The sequence below is a fragment of the Electrophorus electricus genome, unplaced genomic scaffold (assembly GCF_041902795.1).
Source record: "Electrophorus electricus isolate QZ-2024a unplaced genomic scaffold, ASM4190279v1 Scaffold172, whole genome shotgun sequence".
In the NCBI taxonomy this organism is placed as follows: domain Eukaryota; kingdom Metazoa; phylum Chordata; class Actinopteri; order Gymnotiformes; family Gymnotidae; genus Electrophorus; species Electrophorus electricus.
The window spans coordinates 21,793-42,339 of record NW_027658453.1 but is presented as its reverse complement, the minus strand read 5'-3'; the positions used below and the strand labels follow the sequence as shown (position 1 = coordinate 42,339).

Genomic DNA, 20,547 nt, shown 5'->3' with positions numbered 1-20,547 from the left:
GTCTCCACAGGACATCAACTAGCCCATTTGACTTTTTTTGTAACTGCTGTATAATTTATGTTGTATTCAGGGTTCAAACGTTAAATAATTATATAATCCAAAACAGTAATATTCAGTTATACATTTTCTCTAATTTAATATCCCCTTTGCTATAACATTCAAATGAATACTGGAGCCATGTATTCTGGAGGCATTGTAAGCTTTTTCAGTATAGTAGCCAACATGTAGCCATGTTGAAAACAAAGCTTTCTCTATGAAACACACCAAGACTTGGACAAAGTCACCAAGATATTTATGTCCTCTCTGACTAAAGCTTGTCAGTAATGCACTTATGAAGATGCATCAACCATAAAAAAATAAAGTGAAATCATAACTAGGAATTTTTTTTAACATACCATTTTTTTTTTATACTTGACTCAGTGTTTGCTAGTGTTCCTCACTTTATTATGTTTCATTAGCTCTCTGCCCAAATACAGTGTGAATGAAGGAATCACACCAGTATAAAGTACAGTATGTACATAATTGTTGGTAAACAACTGTGGGATTGCAATCAGTACAATTGTACATTATTTCTTATTTCATTATTTCTGAGTAAATGGAAATAATGAACTAAGTCTGTTTCTGGTTTTCACTTTATTTGTGCCTTTTATCCTTATTCCTCTGCATGCGTTTAAGCATCTCTGCTTTCTTGAGACACTGCTAAGACATAAGGTAATGCTCCAATGGTGATGGTAATGATGATGATGTTAAAATAATAATAATAATAATAATAATAATAATAATAATAATAATAATAATAATGCCTGATCAACAAAGCTATGAAGGTTGGGTGTAGAACAGTAAGGAGCCCGGCAGAAGAAGATCTGATAGAGCGATTGGGTTTGTAGTCAAGAAGATCAGATAGTTTAGGTGTTGGACGATGGAGAGCTTTGTATTTGAAAAGGAAGATTTGAAATGAATGTGGTACTTAACAGGAAGCCAGTGAAAATCCTGGAGGATGGGTGTAATGTGCTGGTGTACCTGGGATTGAATGAGAAGACAGGCAGCAGATTTCTGACCCATCTGAAGCTTGTGAAGGAGAGAAGGGCTAATGCCTGCAAGGACAGTGTTTCAGTAGTCTGAGAGGCTAGAGATGAAAGCATGAATGAGAGATTTATTAGCAGACGGATTTTGGATTTTAGTAATATTACAGGTGAAAGAAGTACATCTTAACAGTAGCATGAACATGGGTGCCAAGTTCAAGTTCAAGTTCGGTTTATTCGTCACATACATAGTCATACACAGTATAACACGCAGTGAAATGGTGGAGAGTGCTCTGTCCAAACTGAGGAAGAGAACCAGGGGTGCATAGAGAAAAAAAATATATATACAGATAAATATATATTTTCTATGTATGTACAAAATATATTAACAATGTATGTACAATATATGTATATTATGATTATATACACAATGTACAATGTACAAATGAAAGAATTGCACTGAGGATAACACCCAGGTTTCTAACCAGGGGAAGGGGACATAGCTATATCATCAGTGGTTAGAGTGAAAGAACCAGTTTTACTCAGGATTGATTTTGAGCCTATGATAAGCTCGGTCTTGTTGCTATTTAACATAAGAAAGTTGTGTTTCATCCAGAGTTTAATTTCTGAAAGATATGCTTCTAAGTGATTGAGTGGTAGATGTAACTGATTTGGTCCTGAGAAAGATCTGGGCTTAGCGATGGAAGTCCAGTTTGAAATGATGTTTGATATGTCTGAGAGAGAGTATGTAAACTGATAGAAATTCAACTGAGGTATAGGTGGTTCTTGTACAATGCTTGATTTTATAGTTTCAGAAAGGCCCAAATAAACTGCTTCTCACAAACTTCCACAGGGCATAATTATTAATTAACTCTTTAACTCTAAAACCAAGCATTTGACAAAAGCACCTAAAAAATTCTAACTACTCTGATTGCTAAATAAAACAGGCTTTTGGGGTTTGGCACTGGTCTATTCCTTTTTTCTCTTATTTAGGTTTTATTTTACCAATATCCTCTATTTGCTGAAATCTTCTATCTGCTGCATGCTCTTAATAACTTATTAAATACTAGTTGCGGAGGAAGTCTATTGTGTTTGACAGCCATTTCAGAAACGCCCAGTGTAAAGTCAAGAAAGGCAGACGTGCGAAATTTGCATGACCCACATTTCATTTAGTTGACGAATTGGTCAAGTGTGGCTCATTCAGAATAAATGCGTTTTATTGCCCTCTAGTGGATAAGCAGAGAATAGCACCCTACAACAAAAACGTCAAGTAATTCCTAATGGAAACAACAGGCCAATAGAGCACAAAGGAGTAAACCCGAGTTACCTAGTTGCATATATAACTCTTGGTGTCAATACCAAAGTCAACTTTGCATCATGCTTCTACCTAGCTATATGTTTTTTTTCACGAAAGGCTCCAACACACGTTTCATGATTTCCTACTACAGTGATCCCTGTATTTCTACAGTAGTCTAGATCATTGGTATATTGGACTCTAACCTACTGTACTGGGAATACTAGGACGTATTCTATGAGAAAATGACAAAGCACTTTTGTAAGTCGCTCTGGATAAGAGCGTCTGCTAAATGCCGTAAATGTAAATTTACTGGAAGAAAACATGTTTATTTTTATTAGGCGTTATTAACCGTCAAATGTCTACCATAGGTGGTGGCACGTATTTAATATATCCCTGAAGTGATTTTTCACAGCAATGTTTGGATTTGCTTAAGGTAGACTAATTGTAGGATTCTGTGTAACTTTGTTGCATGGACTATATAAAACAGGTCTACATTTATTGCATTACATTACATAACTAGCTCCGTTGTGAATGTAGTTTCATAGGTAGCATCTTCGTCAAAAATATAATCGATAGTTGTTGTTTTTTTTCCACCAAGGCTGTACGTTTCCGAATTTGATGTAAAACATACTTATAGAAAAGAAGAGAACTGGTAATTTAAGATAATTTCAAAAGCATCGAAAACAAAAGAAAAGCATCGGACGTAGTCTAAAGATCCTATCAGAAACTAATAAAAAAATAGCAGCTAAATAGACACTGACATGAGATGGAGTACTGTAGCTTTAACGAAAGCATCAGCGGACTATTTTGTTGTCTTGGCAGCCCAACCAAATCAACGAAACGGGGATCCTGGCTGTGTTTTGTAGCCAAGATATAATTTTAAATATTACATTGTAAATGCTACTGTGTTACTTACAAACACTACAGCCAGCAAATGACTTTTGCCGCTGTGTAGTTAGCTCGCTAGCTAAGGCAAATACACTCAGCACTGATGGCGTGTTTGGCTTTACACCGTCTAACGTTAGCTAACCTATCTATCCTGGTTCATTAGGTTAACGCTAGCTAACTAGCTACTTACAGTTGCACTGGATCTGACTGTCTAGGTTTTATTATTGTAGCTACTCCGTAACAAAAAGTAATCTCAGAATTGTATACGTAGACCTAATATACCTTCAAATACTTTATTACTTTGACGGTAATAGCATGGAACAGTCACACAAGAGAGTAGTTAGCGCTGGGAAGGCGAAAAACAAGCTACCCTGGGAGAGGTCTTGCCTCCCATGTTTAGTAAACAAGCAGCCTTGCAGTGCATCAAATGCAAAGGTATCTGATAATGTGAATGATTGCCTCATGAAGTTAATTTTACATGCACACACAGAATTACAAAAAAGGAAAAATAAGGTTAAAAATTAGAGAACGTACTATTTTGAATGCAGCTCCAAACTCAACAAGCTACTTTACCTTTTTTTTCTTTATGTAGCTGTGAATCTTATTTATTTGTGTTAGGCTACAAGTTGTTTTCTATTCCATATTCCAATTTCCATCAATATATTGTAGTATTTGTGTGAAACCACCAAATTGATAAATCTTGGAATAGCCTACTGTCTTCTCCCATAGCTGTATTGGAAGGATTTAAAAATGAAAGAACCTGAAATACTAAATTGCAGTTGAATAAAATAACCTAACCTAAACTTTGTATTCTTTTAGACAGGATTAATGTACTGTCAGGTGTTTTATCTTCAAACTCAAGTCTTCACCATATCCAGATTCCCCCCTGATTTAACAGACTGGTCAGAGAGTAGGACCTAACAAATAGAAAGGATTCACTAGAGAGGGTCGGTTGTCAGAGAAAAGAGAGACAGTGTGCTGTTCTGGTTACAACCTCCCACGAAGCAGAAAGGGACCAGTGGGTTAAAAGGGTATGACATATCTTGTTCACCTGAAAGTAATTCATGACATGTGCTGACCCCAAAACTCTTTGGTAAACTGCACAACATGGGGCATTATAGTAGATATAACAGGGAAGATAAAAACACTTTCAAAATCGCAGACACAGATGTAATCAAACGCCTAATGTTCCAAGCATTAGTGCAAGATGTTTAAAATATATTTTACATACAGCTGAATTGGTAAAGCTAGGTATCTATCTTAGAGTAATTTTCTTGCATGGTGTAGCTAACATTATAACATTGACTCACACTAAAATGATCTTTAAAATATCTACAAAGTGTTTGTAACACTACATGTTTCTTGGCAACATATCTACAACATTTAGTTTCCATTGTTAGAAAGGTTGTCTTGTTTGGCGTTAAGAGATAATTTATCATATTCCCAAAGCAGACATTGTGATAAAGGTCTCACTGTTCCCTGTGCCTGCATGTGAAGTTTGTCTTAATTAAGCTGTTGAAACCTTAGGGAACTGTTTCTTCCTTGCCACTGAAAATCACCTTGCGTGTTTACTTCAAGCTCAGCGAGGCAATGGCATCCTGTTGACTTATTTCTCCTTTGTAAGCACGCAAACAGTAAAAAGGTGGGGTTTTGTGCAAAACATATGTAACTGTTTTTAATAATCTGGGGTCAGTGTGTGCTTTTCTAGAGTTGTTTCACAAGCATTTTAGTGAAAAATATATTCAAACTGAATTCTATCCAATCTATCTCTCTAATGTCTCTAATAATAGGGCCGTGTGGTTTTGCTTATGGAAACCAGGCAGTTAGACAGTGTGTTGAATGTTTAATGAAGGGAGAAGATTATGAAGTCTTGGGTAATGTTATCACTGTGGAATTAGACACCCGTCTTGTTTTTATACCTCTTGGTGAAAAAAAATGACCCCTGAGAAGTTCTGATCAAAGGAATCTAGAAATTTTATAGACAAAATTTAAGATATAACCAAAGATGAAAGTTACAGCCTTACATTTCTTACATTACTGCCCTTCTGCAGACCTGAACTGTTTTGCCTAATGTGTAAGTTTTGAGTCACTTCATTTTTATAACATGACCCCCCCATTATTTTTCATGTTGAACTGTTTCAGTACTATTTTCATTGTAATTTAGTTGCATAAAATTGCACAATGTCCTGTACATTTTTGTTAAGAAAGCATTGTGTACTGAGCTACAACAGAACAGATGTCCATTTAAAATAAAGGAATATCATGGTTAGCTACATGCTTACTTATAAATGTTCAATAATAAGGGACTGTTTTTTGTTGTTGCTGCTTTAGTTTAGTGTGGAAGATCTCACTACCTCCTTGAGGCTGAATCAGTTAGTTAGCCAACAACTTTAAAAACGACTAATACGTTAAAGTTAAATACAAGCGGAAATATCGTACCTACTCGGTTAGAACGCATTGGCTTCTGATGAAACGTTAACACATTGAGTGAGCTGGCTAAAATAGCTAAGTAGCTAGCTAACAGTAATGTTTATTACCGCCGTAGCTAGGTTAGCTAGATAGAACCAAGTTAACGCGATTATACAGCAAGGAGACCATAAATAATTGTTAAGCTACCAGCACTTTAAGAAAACCATAAACATTCTAAGTATCTTGCTAAAAACGTTTACTTCTTAGTTCTTTGCTCAACCTAGCTATTGACCTTCACAAAGCTATCTAATAATACTTAAGTCAAATGTTAAAAATCAGAAGGTCATTCACAGTAGCTGCTCATGGCCGAGATCAAATCACCTGTCTGAATCCTGATGATGCTAGCTAGGTAGCTAGCTAGACGGGTACCATTAGCTTGATGACATGCTAACGGCTCGCTATTGTGGTTAATGTTCGCAAGCTCGCTAGCTAACTACAGTTGCTGCTAAAAATAAACTTTGCCAGGATGTGCCGACTGTCTATGTAACGTTAGCAACAAACTAGTCCAGCGCGCTCTACTACAATCAAGCAGTGTGAAAATATTACGAAACTGATGTTAATTACCTGTATTCAACCTTTTGGATGTGCCAACGAGGTCTAATGTATCGCAGTAGCGGAGATCAACACGCTAGTGACAGAAGCCTTGAGCGTTTGTCAGGAAAAACAAACACAAAAGAGGTTCTGTCTGCGTAACTTCCGGGAGAAGGGTGCACTAAATAGCACTCCAGAAAAAAAAAACAACCCAATCACATTACCATTTCAAAATGTGCATGTCACAAATGTCATTTTCCCTATATAGTATGTGTTTATAATTCAATTTGCTTTATACCACGCGCCTCTTTCTCTTTATTCTCTGTTCCACTACACAATAAGGTAGTGGTGTGATTAGTTGTGGTAGGCTGTAAGAGCTTCTTTGTGGATGTTGAGACAAGATTTGTTTTTGTTATTGATCTTTTTCATGTATATACAGTCTTTGGCATATGATAACTGCTGCTGGAAACTAGAAATGTAATATATTTCAATCGCCTAGCATATTTACATAACTGTTCTGTTAACTGAGTGGTACAATTTTTATCCTATACTGATCGCACATCAGACTGGAGCATATTTATGCTAGATTCCAGTTTGGCATGGCATGAATGAGAAAGCATGATTAGTCTATCCAACATGCTGTTTCATAAATTGTAGTGTGACGAAATGTGTGCATTTGTTAGTGAGGGCAGAAGTTAAACACACAGCCATGTTGCATGAGTTACACGTCATTGTCACTAATTACTTGGGAATGGGCCACCAAAAAATCCAGCTAGAAGCAGCCCTGTTATCAAAAGCGTATTGATGAAAGACTAGAAAATAGCTAACCCAAATACAACATGCACACTACAGTATAAATGGCAGTATATACATTTCACTGGGGATAAATATCAAGATGTAGACGTATACAATATGTAGAAGTAAATGAAACATTTTACAGTATACAATTCTATTTGCAAAATGAATTAAAATTTGTGACATGTAAGGTACAGTTTTGTAAACATGACAGTTCACTAGGCTGTGTGAATTGCTTCAGCAGTAATTACATTTCTAAGTTTTTCCTAATTCCTAATCACTATTTGCTCCTAAATGACTCCTTTCTTACTGATATTTTGATCTCATTGCTTATTTTGTTGTTGTGCTGTCTGGTGTTGACCATTTAAGGACAGATACCTCCTTCAAGTCTTGATTCCTCTTGAGGATTCTTTGTTACACCCATAGTTTTACCTTGCCAATGTCACCTTTGGCTTGCTCAGTGGGGGGTCCAGACTCTGACATCAGTAAAGCTGTTTTGTTACAATGAATGTAGTAAAAGGTGCTACAGAAATAAATTTGAATTCAATTGAACTGGTTTTCATCAGGACTGCAGAGGATTGTGGTTCAGCAAAGATATGCCATTGGGAAAGAAACAGGTCAGATGCTGGTTAGTATTGGTTTTGAATGCTTTAAAGTGTTTTCCATTGGGGAGTTTCTGAAATAAGTGACATCCAGGTGAAGGGATTTGCAGAACTTTTGAAGTTTCTAGACTGATGAAGCTCAGCAAGGAATGAGAAAGAGAAAAGAGAGAAAGAGAAAGATGACTTTCTGAGCGCACTCAATGATATGCTGCAGCTGGTTTCTGGACTGTGCATTAGTGGAGCCTAAAATGTAATTAAGCTTTTGATTAAGACATACCTGCGCTTCTGTACTTTCTTTGTAATAGTAGAATCCTGCATCTGAAATGAATTTGCAGGATTCCACTGCATTGACCAGTTTCTTAATGACTAATGAGGAGGGTGCAAGAGGATGCTTCCTGAAGTACATTATAATTTCCACATCTTGGTGGTGTTGAGATCCAGGTTGTTTAAGACACAGACACACTAAATTAGGTATATCTGGGAAAGTTCACTATTGGCTCACTGTAGGCTTAATTCTAAAACTAAAATATATATTTCTTTAACTTCACTTGGGATTCTCTGAACCTATGTAGACCCAGAACTAATGTATGCATCTGGTGTCTACAAAAAAGCTACAGTTCAGAATTACAAAATAACTCTATTTAATACCAAACATAGTTTGGAATCTGGAGGGTTCCATACACCCTGGAACATAACATTGTTTTAGTGTGGATGCAAAAGATGCAAAAGATTTGAAATTACCCACAAACCACGGACATACGAGTGAAATTTAGAAAACCTGCTGAGCTTTTTTTTTTAGAGTACAGACATCCATTGGGATTTTATACCATGTAAATGTCCTTAAACAGAGATATGGACGCAGAATAACGTTATTGTGAACAGCTACACATAAGAAGAGTTGTTGTATCGTTATAGGCCATTTGAATGAACATAATTTATGGTCCAATACGGTCAAGCATATTTGGTCACAATTCCCATATTTTCACGCGCGAGGTCGAATCTTCGCGGTTACGAGAACTCGCGTCACCATGGAAGCAGTTGTTTTTTGACATAGTGTTTTTTTGATTCCAGACGATGAACTGTGATGAACGATGGTCTGAGAAGAAAATTCCGAGCAAGTCTATGTGTTTACATATACCCAACTTTCAAGATCGTACTGGAATTCAAAAGAGGAAAGTGCTTTTTATTCTTGTTGGAGAACACAGTCTTTGTAAATATCCTAATTGTCAACAATACTGGACAGTGTTGCTTGAACTGTAGCGTTACTGCGATTGCGATTGCTAACCTAGGTTAACTAGCTTAGCTAGTTAGCTAACGGATTCTTTCCAAGTTGAGCTCCTGACAAACTGACTTGGTGATATAGCACCTATCCAACACGCTGCTGAAGTGCGCTAGCTAGCCAACTGGCTATATTGCTTTTCCAAATCAGTGATTGGATCAATGAGTCTGATCAATGATGATTTATGCGCTAATATCGCCGGAGTTACACGAACAACTCCTTGATCACGAGAACTACCAGAGCCGAACAAATGGGGTAGAAGAGCTGAAGAACATTATTTCAGAGCTGGACTTGAAAACCGTTTCCTCTGACAGTATTGTGGAATTCATCAATTTTTTACGTAGACTTCTGGATGATACAAACTTCAAAGTCTTGTATGGCACTTTACAGGTTATCAGCCTCCTGGTTCAAAACCTGGACTACGCCGTGGACAGACATTATAAACAGATTGTATGTGTGGCCCTCAAAACTTTGGGGGACACACGGACTGTTCCCCGGAATGAGTACATGAATATTTTTCGTCACCTCATGAGGATTGTAGGTCCACAGAAAGTTTTGGAACTTGTAATAGGACAGCTAAGGCACAAAAATTCCAGAGTCAGAGAAGATGTCATCAACATCATCACAGCTGCTATGCTCACACACCCCAGAAAAGACTTCAATATCCCCAATCTGTGTTCTGTAGTGGCTCCTTATCTTGCAGACAATAAAAAGAGGGTCCGACATGCTGCTCTGGAGCTCTTTGCTGTTTTTGACTGCTGTCTTGACACAGGAAAAAAACAGCTACTCATGAAGGCCATTGACAGGTTGGACTTCACTGGAGATGTGGAGGGACTTATGGCTGCAGTACAGGCACGAAGAGCCAGACATATTCTCCCCCGATTGTCTGCAGATGGTATGGTGGAATACGCACTGGTCATCCCCAAGCCTGGTCAACGGCGAATACCTCAGTTTGGCTCTGGAGCTGACCTGAACTGGGTTATTAATGGAGGGAAAGTTAACAGTGCACAGAGCCACCACACAGAACCAGATTCGGATCGACTGAGTGGCTACGGCAGCTTTGGTTCTCTTACAGATGGCCTCCAGTCACACAAGAGAGTAGTTAGCGCTAGGAAGGCGAAAAACAAGCTACCCTGGGAGAGGTCTTTCCTCCCATGTTTAGTAAACAAGCAGCCTTGCAGTGCATCAAATGCAAAGTTATCCGATAAGGTGGTGATTACCTCATGAAGTTAATTTTACATGCACACACAGAATTACAAAAAAGGAAAAATAAGGTTAAAAATGAGAGAATGTACTATTTTGAATGCAGCTCCAAACTCAACAAGCTACTTTACCTTTTTTTTCCTTTATGTAGCTGTGAATCTTATTTATTTGTGTTAGGCTACAAGTTGTTTTCTATTCCATATTCCAATTTCCATCAACATTACTTCTTACATTACTGCCCTTCTGCAGACCTGAACTGTTTTGCCTAATGTGTAAGTTTTGAGTCACTTCATTTTTATAACATGACCCCCATTATTTTTCATGTTGAACTGTTTCAGTACTATTTTCATTGTAATTTAGTTGCATAAAATTGCACAATGTCCTGTACATTTTTGTTAAGAAAGCATTGTGTACTGAGCTACAACAGAACAGATGTCTATTTAAAAAAAGGAATATCATGGTTTGCTACATGCTTACTTATAAATGTTCAATAATAAGGGACTGTTTTTTGTTGTTGCTGCTTTAGTTTAGTGTGGAAGATCTCACTACCTCCTTGAGGCTGAATCAGAAAAACTGTGGCACAAACTCTGGTAAGTAAATGTCTCTTTGTTTTCTCTTTGTGTCCTCTATTTTAGATTTGTCCTATTTTCTTACTAGGTTTTCAACATACAACCTATAAATACATGTTGATTTGTATTCCCATGTCTCTTGTGTCTTTTACTGTTTCTGCCTTTACTCATGCTTTCATTTTCACACCTTAAATTAGCAGCTAATTATCTAGCTAATTAGTGTGTGTGTGTGTGTGCGTGCGTGCGTGCGCGCGTGTGTGTGTGTGTGTTAATTTATCTGGACATTTGTCCTTGAACATGCCACCCAGACTTGTAACATGTAGGTCAAGACATGAAATGAAAATGTTAACTCATTGTTTAGTTTTAAATGTGTATGAGTACATGGAATACATTGAAGTGGGTTTCTATCAGTATTCGGACTGCTGCTATTAATATGGGCGTTCTTCAGTACTTTTCAATATTCCTGTACTTTATGGAAAAAAAATTTGGCATCATGAAAAATATCCTAAAATCCACACCGAAGCATTAACACAATGTAGCAGTGTGTGGATTATGAAACATGGGAGTAGTATTTATTAGAAACACTAGAGGAAGTCTGAATTTGAGTGTATTTCATGCTCCAGTACTAATTTTAGCAGTGATATGTTTGTAGATGACTGAGTAGAGCACACTAGAGTGGGCACCATGACCACCCACATGCAGGGTGGGTTTACGGTGAAACACATTATTTGTTGGGCAGTTTTGTTTAGCCTAGGATGATAATGCTTCCTACCATTGATATAGAAGCTTAGTATAATACTGGCTATACATGTATATTGATTATAGTTGTCACTTTGTCATTATTTTAACCCGCCCCAACAAACAAACAAAACATTGTCATGTTGCTTTGCTGGCTTCTGATACCACATCTAGATGGCTGCAAACGCAATCATCTATATAACATGGCTTCTTTAATATGCTGGGTGAAACAAGGCCAGTGTTGAGCTCTGGTGTGCTGCAGCGGTCTGTGTGATGTAAGGAATTTGTGATTTTTACCAAGTCCTATTTTAGTTGGCATTGACAATATAAGACTGCAGGCAAGACTAGACTTGAATCTTTTATTGCAGTCTGTTGATAAAAGATCCCACCTGCACTGTTCAAATCCAAGAAGAGCCTACAGAGGTCTCCTGTAAACAATGTAACCATATGATTAAGTTTTCTTAAAATTATGTTAAAGTCTTTAGTTATAAAATCTAAATTGCTATTGCTCACTTTTTGTTTACCGCTTAGTTGTTTTTTGGTATGCATTTGTAGTCTGATGTGTGCCTATTAGTTACATATGCTGAGCTGATGCTTCAAATTGTCCTCAAGTTTCCTGTTTCTGTTTCATTCTCCAGATTCAGTAGAGCCTTTCCAGCCCGATGCTCCAGGATGGAAAAGAGAGACAGTGGGTAGACTTTGTCGAAGCGGTAGCCTTGGTGCGGACCCAGATATTTTAAAAGCAGCTAATCTCAGTGATTCTGACAGAGGTGACTTGTTGATGTTGATTTTACTTTATTTATATATACAAAATGTAGAAAATAGCACATTTGCATAATTTTTGCAATAGATTTGTTTTGTTGTAAAATATTGCTAAATAGAATAATTGGAATCAAGGCATCACTTGACCATAAACTTCACTCACTGAGTGTCAAATGAAAGGAGCTACTGAACATTATTTGCTGCCAAATGAATAGTCATGGAAGATTCTCTTGAGAATAGATGCTCTTTTCCATACAGGTTTGCCCAAAGCCAACCGCTTGCTGTCTGGTAACCCCAGTGTAGAGCGCACCTTTTCAGTTCCTTCCAATCCACCCCCCCCCGGGTCTTTTCTGCTGCCCTCCTACCCTCTGGCCACTCTTCCGGGAGTGCAGCTGACTCCCACCCTGCCTCGTAGATGCCATGCAAACTCCTCACTGTCCATGTCCAATACATGGCCCAACAAGCGAGATACGATCCCTCGTCACAGGGACCCCAGCTCATGGGGGGATAAAACAGGTGAGGGCATAGCTACATTGCTTAGAAAATGTGTCTTTGTTCAGTGGGAAACTGCCAAAGCATTTTTGGCTCTTCAGTATTTAGCAGTGTCAGAATTAAAAATGAATCATACTGAAATATCAAATTGTATTGAAATGTAAGATTTCAGGATTCAATTAAAAAAAAAAAAGAAACTGAATCATTGTTGGGTCACACATTTACATGAGCTCTACTTAATCTGGAATGGATGTCTTGCTTTCAGTTATTCTTTGTTATATCTTTGTGATATCTAATCACATTTTGAGTAAGAACTTGATAGTTGGTAACAAGGATGCCAATTACAGGATGAAAATGTAAACTGTTTACTGTGATTGTAATGCAGCTGCCTTCACTTTTGACTGGTGTGTTTCTCCATATGTGAAGTACACAGAGGTTGATGTGGCTTTGCCTTAAACTGACACTTTTTTACCACCATGACAGGAGTTTTTGGCTTCACTGGTGCTCCCTGCTACCCTGGAGTGACTCTGTCCCCAGAACAGGAGGAGTTGGTAAGAAAACCCCCCAGGGAGCCACTGATTGGGGTGTATGGCCATGCTGTTTCAGCTGGCCATATGGATTCGGAAGAAAGCACTGAGCCAGAAAAAGCAGCGGTGAGACAATGTTTATTTTGTTTTATTGAACAATCTGCTAATATTTATTGATTCCCTTTACTTTAATCTTTCCTAACTTCAGCAGTGGTTTTTGAATGTGCTGTTGATATGGAATGACTTTGTTGCCAGTTTGACAGTAAAATTTTTGATAAAATAACGATTTGATAAGATTTTAATGCAAATTGACTCCTACGTTGCATAATTTCAGTCCGGTCCTCCAGGTTCTGATTGACAGTCTTGAATAGAGATGCTATGTGGTTATTCATGTATGTGTATTTGTTGGAGAGGGTAAAGCCGTTTAGGTTTGCAAGGGTTAAGATGCATCAACATCGTCTGGAGCAGCAAGAAGTTCCGCCTATACAGGGGGAGTGGCAGAACATGCAACGATTGAAGCAGAACTTTAGACACATGGCATTTGACGTGGGCTCAGACGACACGGCATCTCTGAAAGGTAACGGTTGACCTCAATGAATGCTCCTCCTCGTGCTTACTGAGACTCATGGAAGCTCTGTAGTCACCATAGCCTGTTAATCTCCTTCCCATCAGATTTGCAGCGCAACGGTAGTGTTCTAGCATCCACGAAGGCTGAACTCCTGGATGATTTGCCCTCGAGCCCCAACAGCACACACGCACCCAGAAGCCTGGTCAAAAGTTTCATTCGTCCCAGCCCTCCCACGGCTCCTTCCAGACGCATGCTGCCACGACGCCAACAAGCCCCCAGTCTGAACAGAGCATGTCCACCCCTTTCAAACTGCTCTGGTGAGTGTCACCTGTTATTCTGCGCTTCATGCATGGTCACTGCTCTTGAGTAAATAGATTTGCTCTAAACGCTGTATCACACAATTGTGTTTTAAAGGCCCTGCACAGTTGTTTGTTTAAAAATGCAAAAAAAAAAAAAAAAAACAACCATATATATTCCAAAGAATGTTAAATATTCCAGTCACCTTCCTACTATCATTTTTTTAAACCATAAAACGACATTAAAAAGAGTGTTGTCCTTTTACCATTCTGCTGTTTGGGCGTGGACCTCAGAGGATTCATTGACAGCCTCTGTGTGAAAAGCTATTAGGGATTTTGGTCAACAGCAGAATCCTTGCTGTGTTTAAATAGACTAATCAATTAGAGGACACCACAGTTCGTATTTTAAGAATACATTTATAGCAATATCATCTGTGCATTTATTACATATTGATCATGTTTACATTAAAGCTATTAAGGAACGTTAGCTAACTAGCGTATATTCGGCTGGTTAATCAGGTCTAGCTAACAGGCTTTGACTACGCACGGAGAGAGCTAAACATGGGACAGGCAGAGACTGGTGGCAATTTCAAATAGTGTTGGTGTATCATAACGTTATAAAAAATACATTTGTTGACCCAAATTGCACAAAATTAGCAAACGTTTGCATGTACTAACGTTTTGTTATATTTTCCATTACTTGCTACGGTATTGAATAAAGTGTCGAATGAAAACAATGGCTGTTAATTAATATCAAAGACTTACTAACTTATCAATATTACCTCCAGTAAGTGTGGGGAAAGGTGTTGTGTTTCAGTTATAGTCGGCAGGCAAATCTAGAGCTGTATTGAGCTCAGTTTGCAAATTATTTCACAGTAAAATGCTTGCTACAAACTCTTGTATTGGGTGTCACTTAGACCCCAGAAAGAAATTTGAGCAACCTTGATTTGGTCTTGTTTTCTGGAATAAAATGTAGAGTAACCCTTTTCCCGTTTGTATACAAAAACTGAGCATTTGTATGTACATGTCATCTCTGTTCCTTGAAAAGAGCTATGTGCAGTGATTGAAGTGTAGTAGGGTCAGTTGATTTCACAGTTCATGTATATGCAATATTACATAGCTTATGATTCCCTATAGTCAATTAGTGTTATCTGTGACATCAAAGATAACACCACATAAAGTGTAAGTCCTAAATAGAAGTTAGGCGGTATAGAAAAAATAAAACAATTAGAGGTTGTTTTATGCACTCTACAATGCCCAATAACTACTGAACTGAAGCAGAAGTATGAAGATAATCACATACTTCCAGCTAATACAACATTTTGAGTAAGGAGAAAAAATACTGTGCAAGGCCATTAAATGTAGTTGGCCATCTTGAATAATGTTATGTTTTGCAGTCAAGTTGATTTGAAACAAAGTTGAACTGGTAGCCCTAAAATAAGTAGTCAGTTTGTTTGTGGTGCGGTATTCCTCTTTAGATGAACTCACACCAGGAACCCCCAGGAAGAATCCCCATGAGCAGCTGGCTTTGCGGCCGTTCTCTAAACCGGACCTTGCTGTCACTCAGAGCTTCAGACTGCTTAGCTCTGATGACTGGTAAATCTCATACCTGTAAAATTATGACGCATTTGGCTAGGGTCAAGTAAAACAGTTTAGTAATTTATGATTTTCTGCATATATGATACATATGCTTAGAAATTAGTAAAGTGATTTTATCACTATCACTTTTTTCCTTTTGTCCCCTCTTTCATAATCTTTTTTCAGTTATGATAACCTACTTTTACAGTTTGTGTTTGTCCAATATTTTCATACAGGGAGAAGAAGATTGATGGCCTGATACTCATGCGTAGTTTAGCACGGTATCACTCTGATGTGCTTAGTAGTAGGCTTCATGATGTCTGCCTTGTTCTTAATCAAGAGGTAAGTGACTATATCTGCTCACTATTGCGTCTGACTCCTTGTAACTTCCTGTGAATCTGTCTGATTCCTAAAATTAACCTATAATACCATTAAATTTTTTGTCATACACCATCAGCCTATGTTATTGAGACATTGCTGCCAAAAACTACACAGATCTTTCAGTAAAGTTAGTATAATGCTTGAAATTATTATAAAAATAATTTTCATCTAAGGGCATTTTAGATGCCATATTTAACTGTAATAATGAGTGATGAAGCCATTTCTTGGCATAACACAAGCTGGAATGTCTTCCTTCCCCCAGGTTCAGAACCTACGCTCTGGAGTGTCACGCGTGGCGGTGGTGACCTTGGGAGAGTTGTACTCTGGCCTGCAGAAAAGTATGGACCAGGAGGTGAAAGCTACAGCCAAGGTCCTCCTCCACAAAGCAGGAGAGTCCAATGCTTTTATTAGGCAGGATGTGGACACAGCCCTGGACTGCATGGTGCAGAACTGCACCCCCACCCGAAGCATGAACGCTCTTCTCACTGGAGGACTCGGGTCAGTTAACTTGCAGTTAGCTTTCAGCTATAGCTTTCATCTAGCTGCAGCAGTCAAGAGGCCAACAAATGAGAGCGCTTTGGCTGCTGTTTGCTATTATTTTCACTTATCCTTTGGTGTTTCGAAATGTTTTTTGGCATTGGACAGTATTTTTGTTGATTTATCCTCTTAAAGATTTTTTTTAAAGCCATCAAATAGAATAGGATAATTTGATTATGCCTTTAGTTCATAGATAAGTGTATTAAGTTACTTTAAAGATGAAAGAGTTAAACATTGCACTGTATACATTGACTAGATTACTACATATTTGTTATTATGTCATACTTTTTTGAGTGCCTTTAAATATTTCCTTCTCTTTTCTCGTTTGTGTTCTCCTCAAAAGTCATTTGAATGCTGCAGTAAGAAAGTGCACTTCTCAGCATTTGGCTACTTTGATAGAAAAGATTGGCGCTGACCGCTTATTGTCTGGGACAAAAGGTGTGACTAATCGAATTCTACCTGCAGTCTCCAAATTGGCGCAAGACTCTTCCCAAGAAACCAGGTTGGTACCAGGATCAGATGGAAAACTATCAAAGCTTTTCACATGCCCAGATAGTAATCTTTTGGTTTATTCTTTTAGTCTCCTAACTATGACACTCTGAAGTCAGCAAATGCAGCTAAATTGTAGAGTAATAGAAGTTTTTTAGACACAGAGTGTCTTGGCAACTGGAATTGTGTCCTGGTAAAATAAATATACTAATAAATATTGGACTCTGCTTAATTGTAGTAAATGTAGTAGACTGGTACAATTTGTTGGTGTGCTGTGAGTCACCCTTAAGTTCCTCCCTCATGGTTCTCTCATGGGAACGGGGCTGTTATTTGTCTCAGGTACTTTGGTCGCCGCATGCTACTGTTCCTGTCGTCTCATCACGACTTTGATAAGATGGTGGAAAAGTACATCCCTACCAAAGACCTGCCCACCATCAGGGCCACTGTCCTCACTCTGAAATCCAAGGTGACAATTCAGCACAGTGTCTATTTGTATATATGATTAGGATTTTTAATTCCATTCAGCCACTATGCTGTAAGCTTACTGACTAAACAAAGCTTATTCACTAAACTTATTCACAGTATTAGTGAAACCCACCTCAGAGCTGACAAGGTAGACAAATGTTTTAAACAAATACTAAAGTACAGAGCAGTGCAAGGCACCACACATTGTACACAGCAGTATGTATATACAACAAATATATTAAGCCAAAATCATATATTAAAGATGTCAGTGTACAAAAAGATGAGGCAATACAGTTGTCTCCTAGTAAATAGTTTGTGATCTCCCATTATAATAGTTCAAATATTGTATTTACAGTAAGGTATAGATATTGCACAGTGCAGTCCCAGACCCAGTAGTTAGAAACAAAGTATGAAAGAACATTTGGTCTTCATTATCTGGAGAGTCATCACCCAGTGATGCTGATGTGGATTTAGGTCCCGGGTGAGAAGCCTCAGGATACCCCTTCAGCTCGAGGCAGGCGCTATATCCCTTGCGGTGGAATGAGGTATGCCTCCTCTATAAACCGTCAACCTCAGATTGTCAGCAGGTGAATTTTTAAACAATCAAAGCAAAAAACATGAGTTCCTATTGAAACTGCTTTAATCTTTCTACTTTTTGATGGTGATTATGTTGTTGTTGTTGTTGTTGTTGTTGTTGTTGTTGTTTTAAATTTATTGTAACCACATTCAATTTCTTTTTATTACAATAAACCAATCCTTACATTTTCTCTCTTGTTGTGTGTGTTCAGCAAAGATGCCAGCAAAGCACAGGTCCACAGCATTGCAGACAAGACCAAGTACATCAAACAGCTTAAATACACAGACAGGACAAGGTCCAGGTGTGGGATCCTCCCAACTGTACGTGGCGGGCCAAACCGCATGACTCGCGGGAGATGAGCGTTCTGTGACACTTATTGCCAAGGTGCTATTTAAACAGACTGTGAGCACACAAGGGGTCACTGACTTATGGCATGAAGCTGAACTCAGAATCAGAACAGAATGATCTCAGCAGCACTCTAGGAAGCCAATCTGATATATTCAACACTTGCTGTCTGCAGAGATGCTGAGAAGTGCTTTGCCAATTCTGTTTGATGTGTTATGAGTTATGCTTAGAGTTATGATGCCCACAAGCTGCTGTCATTTGAGGTGCATTAGTGCTGGAGGACAGGTGGAGTTTAGCAAGTAAATATGGTTGTAGCCATATTATCAACAAGGATAATGGAGTTGAGCCTGTGCAGACTTTGCTAAGATGTTGTGTATACATTTGGCTGTCAGCTGGGCCATGCACTGGACTGACCAAGTATTTTTTCTTTAACTGGAATAAAAAAATTTAAATGTTTTCAAGAATAACACGCTTCATGTGATGTTTTATGGTTTATTGTTTAAAAAATTAATGATATAGAAGTCTATTTTGGTCATGACATCAGTATGGTAAAAAATTAAATACTGGAATTAATTAAAAAAATTAAATACATGGAACAGGATGATCACAACATGATTATACAACAAATTTAATTTATATATCCAAAATGTATTAATTTTATGAGATACAATCTAGTAGTTCCTTTCTGTGATATGAAAAATATTTTGTAAAAGGGTGCTATCTGTTGTAGTTACTGATTCTTATTTTCACTTCTTATATATATATTCCTGTTAGATCATATAGAAAATTGGTCATTGTTAGTATGGCATACTCCCTTGTGTAACCCTTTTCTTTGACACGCCACCCAGCACAATATCCTTAGATTCAGCCTTAACCTTTAGGTCCTTATATGTATTGACACCCACAGTATAAGCTGTGCAATGACTGATAAATTATTTTTGCTTTATACACACTACTCCAGTGTGACATTTATTTCTGTGTTCCTTTCAATAAAAAATAATCACATCATTGTGGTACAAAGTTTCTTCAACAAAATTCCCTTGCTAAACAAGAGAATTCATTCTAAAAATGTGGATGTTGGCAGCTGTCCCTAAACATTGTCAATTCACATCAGAGTGTAACTGGCAAACTGTCAAGACTACTGCAGCTACACATTCTTCTGTTTGAAAATGTGTGAAGATGATCACTGTAGATCATTGAGGCACCTCTATCACTGCAGATCAAACTGCCACTGATTTTACCCCTGATTTCCACTACCTGAATGCACAGACTTTCATTCTTAAAAGGAATGAACTGAAATAAAATGCTATTTGAAAATAATTATTGCTCATACTCTGGGGAGCTCAGATTAGATTTTAGGACATTCTCATTTACAAACAGTCTATCTATTTTTCTATTTTTATTTTTCACTATCTCAGGAAATTGCCTATGTTTATAAATGCTTACAGCTGATGTCTGTCATGAACTGAAACAAAAAAGGGGTCAATCTGACATTTTAGAACTTGAAAGTTGTACAATGGATAAGATAATGTTGTCTTGACATCATGCTCAGAACAAAGAAACAGTAACCTCCCCAAGAAGCAAGAAACCTCCAGCATACACTTCCAAAAGGGCTCAGTAACTGGCAAAAGTGGCACAGTGACTTCTGTTGAGCTGTAACTCACAACCGCAAGGGCCTCTGTGAATTATGACTGCAATCTGAAGCATTAGTGCCTTTAATCTCATGAAAAAGCCTTAGCAGCACGCAGCCCATTGTCTGAAATAAGATAACCCAGCGCAACCTGGTTTTATGTGATAAAGGAGCCCTGACAAACAGAAACACAAGGTGTTACCTTTTTTGGCACATGTATGAAAAGCATGTGCAACGCACAATTATAAGTCAAGGTGAATCCCTGTGTAAAAGGACTGGGAAAAGTGAAATATATACTGGAGAGTGTGATGAATAATTAGGATCTTCTGAGTCTACTATATGGCACTTCTATTAACACTTATAATCATATCCATATTCTGCTATACAGTATCCATACGATGAGGGGTGGTGCCTGTGGTAGATTATGTTATATAGTTGTGCCTATAGTATTTGATTTGCTCCCCTGATAAGCCTTGTAATCCTGGAAATCCCTGCATTGTCATTTTA

At 37.9% G+C, this 20,547-nt stretch overlaps 1 protein-coding gene across 1 annotated transcript; it reads left to right on the top strand.

Annotated features, from left to right (window-relative positions):
- The first annotated feature begins 8,998 nt into the window (after positions 1-8,998).
- On the top strand, positions 8,999-18,424 carry LOC118240474 (TOG array regulator of axonemal microtubules protein 1-like). Its single transcript, XM_081708887.1, has 15 exons — positions 8,999-10,092; positions 10,613-10,676; positions 12,032-12,163; positions 12,414-12,748; positions 12,960-12,972; positions 13,131-13,298; positions 13,581-13,751; positions 13,847-14,059; positions 15,517-15,634; positions 15,853-15,958; positions 16,260-16,495; positions 16,878-17,036; positions 17,363-17,489; positions 17,963-18,075; positions 18,277-18,424. Exons 1-15 carry the CDS (start codon positions 9,058-9,060, stop codon positions 18,422-18,424), a joined length of 3,138 nt encoding a protein of 1,045 aa, XP_081565013.1. The 5' UTR covers positions 8,999-9,057.
- The last annotated feature ends 2,123 nt before the right edge of the window (positions 18,425-20,547 follow it).

What these genes read in the sequence shown, in the direction of transcription:
- LOC118240474 (XM_081708887.1), top strand. Translation starts at nt 9,058, where the DNA reads ATGATGATTTATGCGCTAATATCGCCGGAGTTACACGAACAACTCCTT. An exon ending in CTGCTTAGCTCTGATGACTG is followed by an intron (nt 15,635 to 15,852) that starts GTAAATCTCATA and finishes ATTTTCATACAG; the next exon opens with GGAGAAGAAGATTGATGGCC. An exon ending in CAACCTCAGATTGTCAGCAG is followed by an intron (nt 18,076 to 18,276) that starts GTGAATTTTTAA and finishes GTGTGTGTTCAG; the next exon opens with CAAAGATGCCAGCAAAGCAC.